At 40.0% G+C, this 18,242-nt stretch overlaps 1 protein-coding gene and 1 long non-coding RNA gene across 4 annotated transcripts in view; one reads left to right on the top strand and one right to left on the bottom strand.

The window, feature by feature from the left end:
• The window catches only part of LOC140211564 (uncharacterized), a 41,515-nt gene extending 27,116 nt beyond the window's left edge, over window positions 1–14,399 (top strand). Inside the window, exons 4-5 of the long non-coding RNA XR_011889510.1 lie at window positions 12,057–12,211; window positions 14,198–14,399. This is a non-coding gene — a long non-coding RNA (uncharacterized lncRNA). The remainder of the gene's footprint in view (window positions 1–12,056; window positions 12,212–14,197) is intronic.
• mcc (MCC regulator of WNT signaling pathway) overlaps window positions 1–18,242 on the bottom strand; it is a 133,401-nt gene that overhangs the window by 47,238 nt on the left and 67,921 nt on the right. For 2 of the 3 annotated variants that reach the window (XM_072281397.1, XM_072281399.1), the window contains 3 exons: window positions 14,575–14,688; window positions 4,798–4,940; window positions 2,659–2,801 (listed from right to left, as the gene is read on the bottom strand). In XM_072281397.1, coding sequence (XP_072137498.1) covers window positions 2,659–2,801; window positions 4,798–4,940; window positions 14,575–14,688 — 400 coding nt within the window. The remainder of the gene's footprint in view (window positions 1–2,658; window positions 2,802–4,797; window positions 4,941–14,574; window positions 14,689–18,242) is intronic. The other variant, XM_072281398.1, reaches the window with a different exon arrangement.

Below are 18,242 nucleotides of genomic sequence, written 5' to 3'. Positions count from 1 at the left end.
TACATTTCAGAGGATTCTTTACCAGTGGGAACCTAATCCAAAACTTCCCTCCCTGATCCAAACCCTCTACAAAAGGAGTCGACTTATACAAAGGTAACATGAAAAAGTCACTTTTTTAATCTTGAAAATGGGGGGGTCGGCTTATACTCCAGGTCGGCTTATACACCAGAATTTACAGTATTTCAATTGAACTTCAGCTAACTGCAGCAACCATTTACTTGGGCCAAACGTACTGGTCCCAATGCGTCCCAATTAACCAGAATCCACTGTACTTCCTTTTCCAAGAGTCACCATCTCCTTTTGAATACTGCAATCACTTATATCCCATATTTGACCATTCAAACCTACACTCTCTTATCCCAACCTATTAAAACAATGCTATTATAGCTTACTTTGTCTACACTCCCAATAATCCTGAATTTTTAACTAAAATCTTATCACTTTTGACCAGCACCTTTGATCTCTTCTTGCTTGGTGACGTAATCCATGACATCAGTCTTGCTGCATTGCACTATACACATCTTCATCACAATTTTATGTGAACCAGAACAGTTCAATGTACATTTATTATCAAAGTATGTATACTACATTCAACCTTGAGATTCATCTCCTTGCATTCAGCCACAAAACAAAGAAACTCAATAGAACTCATTAAAAAAAAGACTGTCAGACATCCAATGTGCAAACAATAAAAGTAACAAAATAACATTCAGAGCTGATGTTCACAAAGGTGATTCCACAAACAAGAAGCCAGTTGCAGCCGATGGAAAAGCCCATTAGTTGCAGGTCACAGCCTCAGATCAGCGCAGTGAGCTGAACACTAGTACATCCCTCACCTCTAGACCTGACACCCTGACCTTTTCAATCAGGCCCAGTGCTTAAAGCAGGGGTCCCCAACCTTTTTTGCACCGCGGACCGGTTTATTATTGACAATATTCTTGCAGACCGGCCGACCCGGGGTTGGGGGGTGGGGGAGGGTGTAGGGTTGCCAACGGACAAGAGTAACAGTCAACTACGTTGTGTTTACCCCAAGAAAGACTACCATGACCATAAAGCCTTGCGCGGGCATCTGTGTGCGCATGCGTGTACGTGCCGATTTTTTTTCTACAAATCATTTTTAGTGATTCTGTTCAGTGAAACTACATTGTACATACATTATTTCTTTCAACTTCAGTTATACTTTATCCAGGATTTGGCAAACATTAGAAAAACTCATCTGGCACAAGGGCAGGTCAGAACCACATGCAATGACTGATATTTTGACCATCAAAGCACAAGTGAGGAACTCAAAGGAGCATTCCTAACTTGCCTGGATAAGTTGAATTCCAATACACAAGGAGCTCAGCAAACTTTAAAATAAAAATATGACATTTTGTTAACATTTGCCAACCAACAACATTTTACCACCTACTCAATTTTCTCCACCAGCCTACCTTCCTCTCTAGGACACCACATCTTGTCCATGGTCGCAAACCTACTACTGACAGAATCAGAGCTTGAATATTTTATAAGATTATGTTAGGTTACCGATGTTTGTAAGCATTAGAATTTCAACATAGGGCTGAATTTCATTGAAGCTGCTGCATTCTAAGGTGATCACTTTTTTCCACAATAAATTACTTCCACTTCCTGAAGCACTTAGTGCTTTAGGTAAACCCAGAATACACTTGCTCTTATCAGGTTCCTCAAGATGAAGGAATTCCAGATGCAGTTTGAGTGTGAACAGAAGACCAAAGTCGTGGACTTTAGCTTAAGTAAGGACTATTATAGCAGCATGAAGGTAGGTGGAAGGGGGGAAAAGAATAACCTAAGAGACATTTAACAGGTGACCAGTAATAGACATTCAAACAGCTGATCCACAACACTCATTGGATATTACCTCAACCAGAAATAAGGAACTAATGAGAATGAGGAACACCATTAAATTAAAAACTAGAGCATGCAAGGTAGCAAGGACTGGTGGAAGGCCAGAGGTCTGAGAAGATTTTAGGATTTAGCAGCAAAAGATTAAAAATCTCAAGAAAAAAGTTGATTTGAGAGAGGAATGTTGTACTCAACAGTAAAAGAAGCAATGAGTGTTTCTGCGGATATACACATAGGAAGAAGGTGATTTAGATAAGTGTGAGACCTCTAGAGGAGAAGGCCAGTGATTTAACTAATAACAAGAAATAGTGAAAGAGCAGATATGTTAAATCAAATTTTTTCAGTGTGCATCATATAGGACTGTAAATATCGCCTAGATAACTGAAAGGCGAATTTATGTCTTGCAATGTATCTTCATTTCCTCTCCCCCCTCCCTCCCCATAATCTGTCAAAGTTCTACCCTCTCTTTTCCAAGGAGTTAAAATCATCACATTTATTATAAATAAGACATTAAAATTACCTTATGGTATAAAGGATATAATCTAACAAAACAAAATAAAAAATAAAATTGAAGTTCGGCAAACATGAGGATCAGATAACATCTGTGGAACAGCTCGTGTCAGATGAATAACCTTTCATTAAAGCAGACATGGCCAAGCTTGCTGAGTGCTTGCAGTATTTTCTGTTTTTATTTCACATTATAAACATCTAAAGTCTAAATAAGCATTCTAATCTTTAAAAAACACTTTTTGGTTATACTGTGTAATACATTATTTTGTGTTAGGATCATCTTACCTATATCTACAGAGACCATCATCGACTGGTTCTCAGGCCCCGAAACAGAGGTCTGATCCTGATCCATACTTCTGGAATCTTCGTTTGCCTCGTGTTGACTGTGGCTAAGGTCTGATCGCAAATCTGAACATTCATCTTCTTCTCTGTGAGAAAACACAAAATAGTTAGGCTTATTAATATGGAAAGAGCTGAATTTAGTTCCTAGATATAAAATATTAATTGAAATATTACAGTGAAGTCAAAATGCTAGTGGTGAGAGAATAATTCGACATGCACTTCAGCAACAAGGAAGTAATGTAAAAATGTCCATATATATTTCAGTGGATGTAGCAATTAATGAATTAAAGCAAGAAATTTCCATTTGAAAAAACAGTTCATTTTTTTCAAAGCTTTAAGGCAAAAAGTGGTTATAAATATGAAATAAAAGCTAAAAGGCTCAAAATTCTTAAATTAGCCAATCCAATTTGATAAGCTTTTCCAATATTTACATTAACTACAAAATTTAACTTCATTAAATTTAGAGCTCATTATTGTCATTCCTTACTTTGTGCCGGTAGAATGATATCCATTGAAGTTTAGCTCTTGATTAAGAAATTTTGTTTAAACCTATTCTATAAATGCAATTACATTAATCATTCCAAATGCTCAAGGGTTATTCATGTTATCTTCTAATGATCAAAATATATACATTTGGACAGATTTTAGTACCCATTTGCTTGGCATGTAAATTTCTTCCATTCAACTGGCTCCAATGGAGATTTATTTACCCAAATAGTTGAAAATTGGAGCACTAATTTTTGAAATGCTTTTTATGACTTTAATAGTAAACAAGGTTATTTTATTTAGTGTTACTTAATTGAAATGCAAAGTTAATTTTAATATGTCAATTTATTAAAAGAGTAACATGTTTGGACTACAGTCTCTGGTTATAAGTGAGATGCCACACTACCTACTAACCCTCATACTGGCAGAAGAACCTTGTGTGGATCCCCATGCAAGAACTTGCTTCCCCAAGCCTCAACAACATGAATCTTCTTACGTTAATACTTGGGGGTTGGGGAGTGGTAAAGACACGGAGAGAAAGAGATGCTGGGGAGAACTGGCCCCGTCACCAAACCTGTTGGAAAAGCAAAGTCCAGCCTAAATTAGCCTGCTTTCAAATCAGTTAAAAACTCACTGGTCTATAGCAGGTGTCCAAATATCTGAACACAGAAATCGCATTGCATACAGCTCAGAACTGGCCATCTTTCTTTTCCATTCGCAGTCCTGATGCAAGGTCATGCGCTGAAACATTGACCATCCCTTGCTCCACAGATACTGCTTGACCCACTGAGTCCTTCCAGCAGTTTATTTTTTGCTTCAGACACTGTCATTATAAAACCATGTGACTGCGCGATCTATTTATTAATTTCATTTAGAGACGCAGTACAGAACAAGCCCTTCTGGCCCAATGAGCCACTCCACCCAGCAACCCACCCATTGAACACCAGCCTAATGACAGGAAAATTTACAATGACCTATACTCTACTAACTGGTACATCTTTGGACTGTGGGAGGAAACTGGAGCACGAGGAGAAAACCCACATGTTCACAGAGAGAATGTATAAACACTTTACAGACAGCACCAGAATTGAACTCCCAAATGTTGGACATGTGATGGCACACATCAACTCCAGCCTCCCAGACATCTTCAACCTATCATCGAAACAAGTCCATGGATGCATCACAGGTTTGCATGGCAACTGCTCTGCCCATGACCACAACAAACTGCAGAGAATTGTGATTACAGCTCAAGGAAATAATACCAACAATGATATTCCACGGAAGTCAATGATATTTCTGTGCCATCAGAGGGAGCAGAACCTCCAAGTAAAAATGCATTGTTTGTCAATTTAAGTTTCATAAACATAACTGTATAGCCTCCAAACAACTAGCTAATAAAACACAAAAACAGAATATCACATATTTGAGAAACAAGACTTGTTATTCAATAAACTTCATGGCATCATAGCTCTAGAATGTTACTAGCATGACAGCACCCACTCAGTAACAATAGAACAATATACTTCGGCTTTTTAATCACAAAAATCTGAAAACAAATTAAAAACAATATTAATATGATATTCTGATACTGTTTACCTTATTGTTGTTCCCTGCAGCCTGTCAATCTTCTTATTTAGCTCTGCAATTATACTATGGAGCTCAGTAATGCGTTCTTCATAGCGTAGCGTTGTCCTTTCCTGAGTATCTTCGTGCTCTCTCATCATATGAGATTGTTCGCACTAAAAAGACAATACATAAAGTGAAAAGCATCAAGATTGCCCTTTTCTACTATACTAAATAATTTCTGAGGTCAACTTTCCGATTGACTAATCTTCAGTCATGGCTCCTTCAACCCGCAGTCAGAAAACAACTATCTAAAAAGATTTTGATTGATAAATACTGATCCATAAACATTGGTTTGCAATTCAATTTTGTAACTTGCCTCTAAACAAATCCATTGTTATTCTAAATTTGTCTCTCATATATATGTAATTAATCCAATAGCCCTATTTAAAAGTAACATTTCTCATGAACTACTTATGGGACATTGCCACCAGAGATGCATAATTAATAACCATAATTATATTTCAGGAAGAATTTAATACAATGGAGTACTTTTGGAATGTAAAGGGTAGATTTGAAATATAAAATTTCGCTCCATTTGCTACTGAGTCATATTTAACAAGATTGTCAAGTAAATCTTCATCTTCATTTAGAGTGTTTTTAATATAGATGAACTATCAAGTAGTAAAGAAATAAAACAAACCACAATGTCATGCTAAAAGATGGCAAAACATACAGTTAAAAAAGATAGATTGTTACTTTTGTTTAAATCAGAATTGGGTTTCATATCACTGGTATATGTCATGAAATTTGTTGTTTTGCAGCAGCAGTACATTACAATACATAATAAAAACTATAAATTACAATAAGAAAAATATATTTCAAAAAAGGTGATGCCAACGGGGAAGAAGCTCTTCCTAAAGCATTGCGTGTGTGCCTTCAAGCTCCTGTACCTCCTCCTTGATGGTAGCAATGACAAGAGGACATATCCTGGGTGATGGAGTCCTTGATGATGCCTTTTGAGGCATCACTTTTTGAAGATGTCCTGAATGCTGGGGAGGCTAGTGCCTTTCACAGAGCTGGCTGAGTTCGCAATTTTCTGGAGCTTCTTCCATTCCTGCACATTTGCTCCTCCATATCAGTGATGCAACCCATTAGAATGCCTTCTACAGTACAACTGTAGAAATTAACGAGTCTTTGGTGTCATACCACACCTCCTCAAACTCCTAATTAAATATAGCTGCTCCATACCTTCTTTGTAATTGCATCAATATTATACCCGGGAGAGATCTTCAAAAATATTCATACCCATGAACTTAAAACTGTTCACCCTATCCCATTGCTGATGCCGCAATGAAAACTGGTGTGTGTTCCCTCAGCTTCCCCTTCCTGATGTCCACAATCAATTCCTTGGCCTTAACTACGTTGCGTGCAAGGTTATTGCTACACCACTCAACCAACTTGCTCCTATACACCACCTCGTCACCATCTGAAATTCTGCTAACAATAGTTGTGTCACCAGCAAATTTATAGATGGCGTTTGAACTGCACCTAGCCACACAATAGTGGGCGCAGAGAGATTAGAGCTGTGGGCTAAGCACACATCTTTGAGGTGTGCCAGTGTTAATAGTCAGCAAGGAGAAAATGTTATTTCTGATCCGCAATGACTGAGGTCTCCCGATGAGGAAGTCAAGGGTCCAGTTGAACAGTGAGGCACAGAGGCCTGGGTTTTGGAGCTTGTTGATTCATACTAAAGGTATAATGATGTTGAATGCTGAGCTGTAATCAACAAACAGCAGCCTGGTGTAGATGTTGCTACTGTTCAGGTGATCCAAGGCTGAGTGGAGAGCCATTGAGATTGCATCCAATGTAGACCTATTGTAGCTATAGGCAAATTGCAGTGAGTTCAGGTCCTTGCTTAGGCAGGAGTTGATTCTGGCCAAGATCAACCTCTCAAAGCACTTCATCATATTAGATGTGAGCGCAACTGGGTGATAGTCATTGCTCTTCTTGGGTACTGGTATAATCGTTGCCCTGCTGAAGCAGATGGAAAATTCCAACTATCATAGTGAGAGATTGAAGATGACCTTGAATACCCCCGCCAGTAGGTGAGCACAGGTTTTCAGTGCCATACCAGGTACATTATCAGAGCCTGCTGCCTTGTAAGGGTTCTGACGTCAGCCTCCAAAACAGAGATCATCAGGTCACCAGCTGCTGTAGGGATTCACACAAGTATAGTTTTATTCTCCTTTTCAAAGCGTACATAGAAGGTGTTGAGTTCGTCTGGGAGTGAAGCTTCATAGACATTCATGATGTTAGGTTTTGCCTTGTAGGAAGCAATGGCTTACAAACCCTGCCAGAGCTGATGTGCATTAAATTCTATCTCTAACTTCAATCGGAAGAGGTCATACCTGAACTTCTTGTACAGCTCTGGATCATCAGTCTTGAATGCCACAGATCTAGACCTCAGCAGGCTAGGCATCTCCTGTTCATCCACGATTTGTGGTTTGGGTATGTCCAGTACATTTTTAAGAACATAACAAATAGGAGCAGGAGTAGGCCATCTGGCCTGTCAAGCCTGTTCTGCCATTCAATAAGATCATGGCTGATCTAGCCATGGACTCATCTCCACTTACCTGCATTTTCCCCATAATCCTCAATTCCCCTACTATGCAAAAATCTATCCAGCCTTGTCTTAAATATATTTACTGAGGTAGCCTCTACTGCTTCATTGGGTAGAGAATTCCACAGATTCACCACACTCTGGGAAAAGCAGTCCTCCTCATCTCCATCCTACATCTACTCCCCCGGATCCTGAGGCTATGTCCCCTAGTTCTAGTCTCACCTACCAGTGGAAACAACTTTCCTGCCTCTATCTTATCTATCTTTTTCATAATTTTATATGTTTCTATAAGATCTCTTCTCATTCTTCTGAATTCCAGCGAGTACAGTCCCAGGCGGCTCAATCCCTCTTTATAGTCTAACCCCTTCATCTCCAGAATCAACCTCGTGAACCTCCTCTGCTCCACCTCCAAAGCTAGTATATCCTTCTTCAAGTAAGGAAACCAGAACTGCCATAGTACTCCAGGTGTGGTCTCACCAGTACCCTGTACAGTTGCAGCATAGCCTCCCTGCTCTTAAATTCAATCCCCCTAGCAATGAAGGCCGACATTCCGTTTGCCTTCTTGATAGCCTGCTGCACCTGCAAACCAACCTTATGTGATTCATTCATAATCACTCCCAAGTCCCTCTGCACAGTAGCACGCTACAATTTTTTACCATTCAAATAATAATCTGCTCTTTCATTTTTCCTTCCAAAGTGGATGACCTCCCATTTACCAACATTGTACTCCATCTACCAGACCCTTGCCCACTCATTTAACCTATCTATACCTCTCTGCAGACTCTCCATATCTTCCGCATAATTTGCTTTTCCACTCCATTTAATATCAACAGCAAACCGAAGATACACGACACTCGGTCCCCTCTTCCAGATCGTTACTGTATATCTTGAACAGTTGCGGGCCCAGCATCAACCTTTGCGGCACACCACTCACCACTGACTGCCAATCAGAGTAACACCCATGTATCCAAACTCTCTGCTTTCTATTAGTTAACCAATCCTCTATCCATGCTAATACATCACCTCCAACACTATGCATCCTTATCTTATGGATAAGCATTTTATGTGGCACCTTATCAAATGTCTTCTGGAAATCCAAGTAAATAACATCCATCTATTCCCCTCTATCCACAAAGAACTCCAGTAAGTTTGTCAAACAGGACCTGCCTTTGTTGAATCCATGCTGCATCTGCCTGATGGATCCATTTCTTTCCAGATGCCTCGCTATTTCTTCTTTAAAGATAGTTTCAAGCATTTTCCCAACTATAAATGTTAAACTAACTGGCCTATAGTTAAGCAACACACATCAAAGTTGCTGGTGAACGCAGCAGGCCAGGCAGCATCTCTAGGAAGAGGTACAGTCGACGTTTCGGGTCGAGACCCTTCCTCAGGACTAACTGAAGGAAGAGTAAGAGATTTGAAAGTGGGAGGGGGAGGGGGAGATCCAAAATGATAGGAGAAGACAGGAGGGGGAGGGATGGAGCCAAGAGCTAGACAGTTGATTGGCAAAAGGGATATGAGAGGATCATGGGACAAGAGGCCCAGGGAGAAGGAAAAGGGGGAGGGGGGAAACCAGAGGATGGGCAGGGGGTATAGTCAGAGGGACAGAGGGAGAAAAAAGAGAGAGAGAGAAAGAAGCCACACTCAGGTTGGAGGAACAACACCTTATATTCCGTCTGGGTAGCCTCCAACCTGATGGCATGAACATTGACTTCTCTAACTTCCGCTAATGCCCCACCTCCCCCTCGTACCCCATCCGTTATTTATTTATATACACACATTCTTTCTCTCTCTCTCCTTTTTCTCCCTCTGTCCTTCTGACTATACCCCTTGTCCATCCTCTGGTTTATAACCCCCCCTCCCCCTTTACCTTCTCCCTAGGCCTCCTGTCCCATGATCCCCTCATAACCCTTTTGCTAATCAACTGTCCAGCTCTTGGCTCCATCCCTCCCCCCCCCCCCCCACTGTCTTCTCCTATCATTTTGGATCTCCCCCTCCCCCTCTCAAATCTCTTACTATCTCTTCCTTCAGTTAATCCTGACGAAGCGTCTCGGCCTGAAACGTCGACTGTACCTCTTCCTAGAGATGCTGCCTGGCCTGCTGCATTCACCAGCAACTTTGATGTGTGTTCCTTGAATGTCCAACATCTGCAGAATTCCTCATGTTGGCCTATAAAGAACATAGAATAGTACAGCACAGTACAGGCCCTTCGGCCCACAATGCTGTGCCCACCCTCAAACCCTGCCTCCCATATAAGCCCCCACCTTAAATTCCTCCATATACCTCCCTAGTAGTCTCTTAAACTTCACTAGTGTATCTGCCTCCACCACTGACTCAGGCAGTGCATTCCACGCACCAACCACTCTCTGAGTAAAAAACCTTCCTCTAATATCTCCCTTGAACTTCCCACCCCTTACCTTAAAGCCATGTCCTCTTGTATTGAGCAGTGGTGCCCTGGGGAAAGAGGCGCTGGCTATCCACTCTATCTATTCCTCTTATTATCTTGTACACCTCTATCATGTCTCCTCTCATCCTCCTCTCCAAAGAGTAAAGCCCTAGCTCCCTTAATCTCTGGTCATAATGTATACTCTCTAAACCAGGCAGCATCCTGGGAACTCTCCTCTGTACCCTTTCCAATGCTTCCACATCCTTCCTATAGTGAGGCAACCAGAACTGGACACAGTACTACCAGTGTGGCCTAACCAGAGTTTTATAGAGCTGCATCATTACATCGCCACTCTTAAACTCTATCCCTCGACTTATGAAAGCTAACACCCCATAAGCTTTCTTAACTACCCTATCCACCTGTGAGGCAACTTTCAGGGATCTGTGGACATGTACCCCCAGATCCCTCTGCTCCTCCACACTACAAGTATCCTGCCATTTACTTTGTACTCTGCCTTGGATTTTGTCCTCCCAAAGTGTACCACCTCACACTTCTCCGGGTTGAACCCCATCTGCCACTTCTCAGCCCTATAGTTGCATGCCTTTTGTCTACATCCTATTTTGAACAGTAGCGTGACATTCACCACCTTCCAATCTGCCAGGACCAGCCTAGATTTCTTTCAGTACCCTGAGATGCATTCCATCAGGACCGGGGGACTTAACTATCTTCAGGCCCATAAGTTTGCTCAGCACTACCTCTGTAGTGATAGCTATTGTACTGAGGTATCAAAGGACAATACTCAACCACACAGGTCATAATGAAGTCAGTGACAACTGTGGTGTAACTCAGTTTCGAAGATGAATCCCTGAATTCTTGTTCCGTCCACCAACTCAAAGCAGTTCTGTATGTATTCCTCTGTCTCCCTTGATCATACCTCCTTCGTCCTCACCTCTGGTGCTGCGTTCTGTGGACACTGTTCGTACACCAGGTGATAAATGTTCTAGATGGTGATATAACAGTGGTCAGCTTTGTTCCACAATTGATATGTTGGTGGTAGTTATTCAGCGACTTCTTCAAGTTGGCCTGGTTGAAATCCCCCGTAATGATTGAGAAAGCATCAGGGTGTGTTGTTTCATGCCTGCTGATCATGGTATCCAGATCTTCCATTGCCTGCATGACGTTACAGATAAAATGTACAGCACAACCAGGACGATGGCAGAAAACTCCATCGGCAGATAAAATTAACACTTGACTGCTTGCTGCTCCAGGTCAGTTGAGCAGGATTGAGAACCACCATGTCTCTGCACCACAATGAGTTAATCATGAAACATACTCCCCCTTCTCTACCTTTAAAAGAGTCAGCTATCCTGTCATTTCAGTGAACAGTGAAGCTTCTGGGTTGCAGTGCTGCACCTGAAATGGCAGGGGTTAGCCAGGTTTCCATGAATCAAATTGCACAGCCGATCCTGATGTCCCTCTGGTTCTGCAATCTTGCTCTGTGGTCCTCAATTTTATTTTGCAGAGACCGTACGTTCAATAGCAAAAAGTTGAGACTGAGTCTATGGCAACTGCATTTCAATCATATCTACAGACCACCAGCCCACTTTCCACGCTTCCGTTTTCTTTATGGGTAACTGCACTCACAACCCAAAACTGTTGACCAAAGTTCACTCATTTTAAGGATGGATAGATGTTTTAAATGTCTTAAAACGATGTTGCTAACTGCAGTACCCATGGTTGTGACTGTGAAATAGTCCTAAACGGAGCAACATGCAAAGCATCACCAGTTATTGGCGCCATCGTAAGTTTGCAAGAATTGAGAAAAGTGAAGTTAGCAAATTCTGAAGTGATAGAGGCAATTTAAGAAAAAATAACTAATTAGTCTTCTACTCAGCACCTTCCATCTTTGGAAGAAGCTGCCCCAGTCACACTGGCAGAGGATGAATGTAATTAAAAGGTAATATACTGATGGAAGCAACTAAAAATACTGAATAATATTCAATTTGCAAAGAAAATCTGAAATAAATCTTACTCTGTTATGGGGAGAAAATAGCTCATGGCATTTGAAGTTGTAGTACACATAACCTACGCCCATATATCACTGCAAGCAGAAGGTAAAATTGGCGTTGCCTGGTGGTCTACATGACTGTTGCCTTTACTATTAATTGACATCAGAAGGCCTGATAAAATGAATGTCAAACATGCAATCAGCCTGCAGTACTTATAAGTAAGGTAAATTCTACAAGTAGCAAAAGTTATTTGAAAACTAACTTGTGTTTTTAGAACTGGCTGCACACACAAACTTCAAGATTTTCCAGAGAGTGCAATGGAGGTTTTGGTACACAACAGCAGGCAACATTACAGAATAACAGGAGGACAAATGCGCCTACTCTTATCATCAATAGCCATCAATCAAGCTCTCATTTCCAATACTTCAGGTACACAATTACTCGTGTTTTGCTAAGCAATGGAAAAAAAACTCTGGTTAAGCTTGTAATGGGAGTCACCAGATTATTCACAATGTATTTTGGAGGACTGGAGTTGCTGGAAGGTGGTTAAGCAGCAGGCAGAAACACAAGAAAAGCCAGAACTGAGGAGCATGAGGGTTGCAGTCAGAAATGATTAGAGCATCTGTCAACTCACCAGTAGATGCAAGAATGATTTGAGGTTGCACACGACCCCAACACATTGAAGTCTAAGCAAAGATCAACAGGGCCAGAGACATAATGAATGAGCTTATCTAAGTACATGCTTGATGAAATTCACAAAATCTCACAGAAAATCTATGTTCCTTGTCAAGAACTCTGGAGACATTAACATTAACTTGCATAGGTCCTTATACGGATTTCTGGAGTGAATCATATTCAAAAGAATAAAGCTTCTGTATGGTGTTGCCACAGATGGCTTACACCACGACTTCTCTAGGTCTCAGTACTGCTTTGGAATTTTAACTGATTCCCACCATGGTTGTCAACATCAGTTCAAAGATCACAGTAGTTTATCAATAGTTTCCAAACAAATCAGCAAACTCAAAATGCTACCATAAGAAAATAGCATTGCCTCCATAGAATGTGAACCTGCTTTAATGTCAAGTGACAGCATTCCTGCTACCACGCCTGTCAGTCGTGGAAATAAAAACAGAAAATCCTAGGAACAGTAGGCAAGCCAAACAGCATCTGAAGAAAACAGTTTTATCAGCATTTAGAAAAATTAGAAATGAAGCTAAATTTAAATTAAAGCAAAAGGAAGGGACAAAATGGGACGGGAGAAGGTATTTGATAGGGAGACAGAATGGCACAGTGCTGGTGCTTGCCACAAAGAGGACTCTCAAATTATTTCTGGGGCTGATGCAAACTGCAGATAACAAATGAAATTGAAAGCACTAGGAGAGGCAAAAAGCAGAATGGAAATATTACCATATCCTGACCATTATCTATACTCCAATTATCATTAAAACACAGTTTGCTCAAATCACTGCTGTTCACAAGAGCTTTTCACTGAAATTTGTTCCAGCATTTCACAGAATACAACAGTGTCCATACTTCAAATACACATCAATAATTGTCATGCACTTAGGGCAGTGTTGCAGCTAGTAAAGATCCTGTCTCTTTGACTTCTGATGCTGTGTGAAGGTTACATGTTCATTCTCTGACCAAGTGGATTTCCCATGGATACTCTGGTTTCCATGCACATCCCAAAAATATGCCAGTTGATAAGTCAATGGGCACGATAAATTGCCTCCAATCATGAGTGGGGGAAATTAATGACAAATGGGGAGAACACATCAGAGGGAAAATGAGATGGTTCTTCGAGTCAGCATAGACTAGAGACTCTGAAATTGTCTGCAACATCAAATGGAAATATAAACATAAAGAAGACATGAAACCAGAATATTATATAACTAATTTTCTTCTTCATTGTAGACCCTTGTGATAGGGGCACTTGATTCCAGCCCAAATACAGGTGATATAGAAAATTGTTGCAGATTTAAGTTATCTATTCTGCCAAGAATATAAACATTTATCTACATGACGCACAGTATAGCTTTTAATTGAACACCATCTACAAGAAGGAAGAAAAATCCCTTTCAATTTTCAATGGTTATACTCAGCACTACTGGGAGATCCTTCATTTTTGACATATGTTCAGTTGCATAAAGATAGCAATAGACATATGAAGATATCATATTCATATATGATTTGACCCCTTGGAGGGTCAGACACCCTGAGCCAATAGGCTGGTCCTGGACTTATTTCCTGGCATAATTTACATATTGCTATTTAACTATTTATGGTTTTATTACTATTTATTATTTATGGTGCAACTGTAACAAAAACCAATTTCCACCAGGATCAATAAAGTATGACTATGACTATGAAATCATTTTAATTTGAATCTTAATCTGTTTTCTTTTCATATTCCAGGCCAAGAATATGTAAAGAATATATGGTACCCTACACACGTCCATTCAAATAAATGTGGATTCAAGTCTCAGGTGCTATTTCCCACCAATAAGACGACATGCAAGGCCTAAAAATATGATGCCGTAGATTCAATTTTTTTTCATTGTACTGAGATACTTGCTGAACACCCTTCATAACATAGAAAAATTCTTGAATTTAAAATGAGTGCTCATTATTTCATGAAGATAAATGTATGAAATTTGTAATAAAACTATTTTCATTTCCAAAATCACATTTCTCATTAATCATTGCATTATTGACCCTGTAATTTATTGAACAATTTATGCTGTTATTGTCAATATTACAGCATATAATCCATAATTTTGTTCTCACCTTACCTGAGATTTAGCCAGCTTCTTTTCTAACAAGTCCCTCTCCCGCTCGGTATGCTGGAGTCTTTTATTCAGATCAACTATATCTGTCTTTAATGATGCCAGAGCTGCCAAGTGTAACTGGTGAAAGAAAAAGCAGCTTTACCAAAGAGTAAATGAAAATCAAAAATAACTCTTAGGTTCAAAATCTGAAATGAAGACAGAAATTGCTGTAATCAGTCTGAGGGTAGACAACAGCTATAAAAGCAGAAAGACTTTTTTTTTCTTTCCACATATGCCTCTGGACCTACCAACTTAATTTAAAAGAAATATAATTCTGTTTGAAAGGTTTTACTGTCAAATCTTACTTATTGGCACATGGGCTATTCCATTACACATCCCTTCCTATATAGCCACTACACTGTTTGAAATATTGGCTTAAAAAATTACATTTTCCATCTTTTGTGGCTGAAAGTCAATACCACATAGATCCAGAGGATGTTATTGACTTCACTTAATCTTTGATTGATCAATATTTTAGAGAATAGTAGAGTCATCAAGCCATACATCAGAGAAACAGCCTTTCTTTCTACCACATCCATGTTGATCTTAAAGTACTCACCTATACTAACCTCATTTACCAACACTGGACTTGTTGCCTTTGATACCTCATGGATTCAGGTGCTCATCTACATATTCTGGAATTTCTGCCTTCATGACCAACTCTTCACAGTACATAAATATGGCAGTTCTGTCTCTATACTGGTCCCCCCAATCTGGAACAACTGATGGTCAAGTGCACTCCATTCTACCTGCCGAGGGAGTCCTTTGCAGTCATTCCGGTAGTGGTGTACATTCCACCCTGGCAGATGTCAGGCAGACCCTGAAGTAACTGAGCACCGGGATCAACAGTTATGAGACGGTGCATCTTTATGCCTTCCTGATCATCATGCGTGATTTCAGGAAGCCCAAGCCAGTTTGAAAAAGTCTGATGAACAACGATGTTAGCTCACCTGCAGAACTAGAAGAGCCAAAACACTCACTGTTACACCACCGTTAAAAATGCTTACATTGTTGGTGGTACAATCTTAAACAGTGATGAGGAACCTTACAGGAGTGAGACAGATTGCTTGGCTGAGTGGTGTTGCAACCACAACCTCACACCCAAGGAATTGATTATTGAAGCGAAAAGTCGAAACAACACATACCAGTCCTCATTTAGGGGTCAGTGGTGGAAAGGGGAGCAGTTTCAAGCTCCTGAGTATCAACATCGCAGAAAATCCATCTTGCACCCAACATATCAACACAACTCCAAAAAAAAAGGCATAGCAGTGGCTCTACTTTGTTAAGAGTTTGAGGAGCTATGTCAGCACAGACTATTGCAAATTTCTATGGCTGTACGGTGCATGTATCACAGCCTGTTATATAGCCTCAAATGCACTGGATCACAAGAAGGTCCAGAGGATTCCACCACGTGTACGACCCTCCCCACCACTAAGAACATATTCAAGAGGCAGTGCATCGAGAAGGTGGCATCCATCATTAAAGGCACTCACCATCCAGGAATGTCCTTGACTCGTTACTACCATAAGAGAGGAAGTACAGGAACTTGAAGACCCATAATCAATGATTTAGGAACAGCTCTTCTGATTTTTGAATGGTCCAAGAACCCATGCACACTATCTCATTATTCCTTATTTTGCACTATATTTTTGTTTTCTGCAGATCATGTATTCAAAATGTACTGCTGCTGCAAAACAATAAATTTCATGTCACATGTCAGTGATAATAAATATAATTCTTATTCTCCTCTACTATCCTCTCTGGCGGTGTGTTCCAGATTGCAAACTACACTCTGGGTGAAAAAAAATCTTCCTTAGACTTTCTGAACTTCCTACCTTGCATCTTAAACCTTCTAATTTTGGACATCATGACTATAATACTTCCAAGTATTTTAAAGCAAAACAAGTTAAAGAAAATTTGAGCAATGTTTCTCAAATAACTTAAAGGAAAAAGCACAGTATTTGTCCAGTCAAATACAATTGAGTAGTCTTTATATTTAAAGTTAGAAAGAAAAAAAATTTTTTTTGAATTTTGCAGTTACTACTTTTTAAATACCAGATCATACTATGAACTGCGTATGTTATTAACGAGAACACAAAATAATTTTAATTGACAATCAGATTTAATTGATACAGTAGTGTATTATCTTTATTGCTCTATAGTTCACTATCTAAATTGAGAGCTTTACTTTATACACCACATTCACTGCATGTCAAATTGCTGAGAAGCAATTGAAGCCCTTGAACAACTCTAAGCCTTCCAATGACAGCATGTGCACAAAGTGTCTTACAAGATATTATTTATTTGATTTTTATTATAAAACATGGCTAATAAAACTGGAATACCACATTCACCTAGCAGACACAGAAATACAGTGCCTATCAGCACTTACTCATTCCACCGCAAACCCCCCTTGGAAGTTTTCATGCTTTCTTGTTTTACAACATTCACAGTGGATTTAATTTGGCTTTTTGATACTAATCAACAGAGGAGACTCTTGTGTCAAAGTGAAAGCAAATTTCTACAAATTGGTCTAAATTTACTACAATTATTAAACAAAATAACTGATTGCATATTTACTCACACCTTTCAAGTCAATATTTAATAGATGTATCTTTGGCAGCAATTACAGCCTTGAGTCTGTGTGGATAGGCTTCCATCAGCTTTGCACATCTGGACACTGCAATTTTTCCCCATTCTTCTTTACAAACTGCTCAAGCTCTGTCAGATTGCATGGGGGTTGTGAGTGAACAGCCTTTTTCAAGTACAGCCACAAGTTCTCAATTGGATTGAGGTCTGGACTCTGACTTAGCCATTCTAGAACATTAACTTTGTGTTTTTTTTAAGCTATTCCTGTGTAGTTTTGGCTTTGTGCTTGGAGTGTTTTGCTCTAAAACAAATCTTCTCCCAAGTCGCAGTTCTCTTGCATACTGTACCAGGTTTTCCTCCAAGATTTCTCTGTATTTTGCTGCATTCATTTTACCCTCTACCTTCACTAGTCTTCCAGGGCCTGCTGAAGTGAAGAATCCCCACAACATGATGCAGCCACCACTCTGCTTCACAGTAGGAATTGTCTGTTTTCGATGATGTGCAGTATTTGGCTTACACTAAACATAGCACTTAGTCTGATGGCCACAAAGCTCAACTTTGGTTTAATCAGACCACAGAACCTTCTTCCAGCTGACTTCAGAGTCTCCCACATGCCTTCTGGCAAACTCTAGCTGAGATTTCATGTGAATATTTTTTTCCCCAACAGTGGCTTTCTCTTTGCCACTCTCCCATAAAACTGCGACTGGTGAAGCATCCAGGCAACAGTTGTTGTATGCGCAGTCTCTCCCATCTCAGCCATTGAAGCTTGTAACTCCCCCAGAGTTGTCATAGGTCTCTTGGTGGGCTCCCACACCAGTCCCCTCCTTGGAAACCTATGACGGAGGATGATGAGCTTGTCCAAATCTAGACTTTTCAGTCTGTACAAAAAAGAATTCTTGCATGACCCTTCTTGCACGGCGACTCAGTTTTTCAGGATGGCCAGCTGTAGACAGACTTATAACTGTGCCATATTCTTTCTATTTCTTGATAATTGACTTAACTATACTCAGGGGATATTCAATCACTTGGAAATTTTCTTGTAG

Source organism: Mobula birostris, chromosome 17 (assembly GCF_030028105.1).
Source record: "Mobula birostris isolate sMobBir1 chromosome 17, sMobBir1.hap1, whole genome shotgun sequence".
NCBI classification, from domain to species: Eukaryota; Metazoa; Chordata; class Chondrichthyes; order Myliobatiformes; family Myliobatidae; genus Mobula; species Mobula birostris.
The sequence above is the reverse complement of the archived record's forward strand: the minus strand, read 5'-3'. Positions and strand labels throughout refer to the sequence as shown.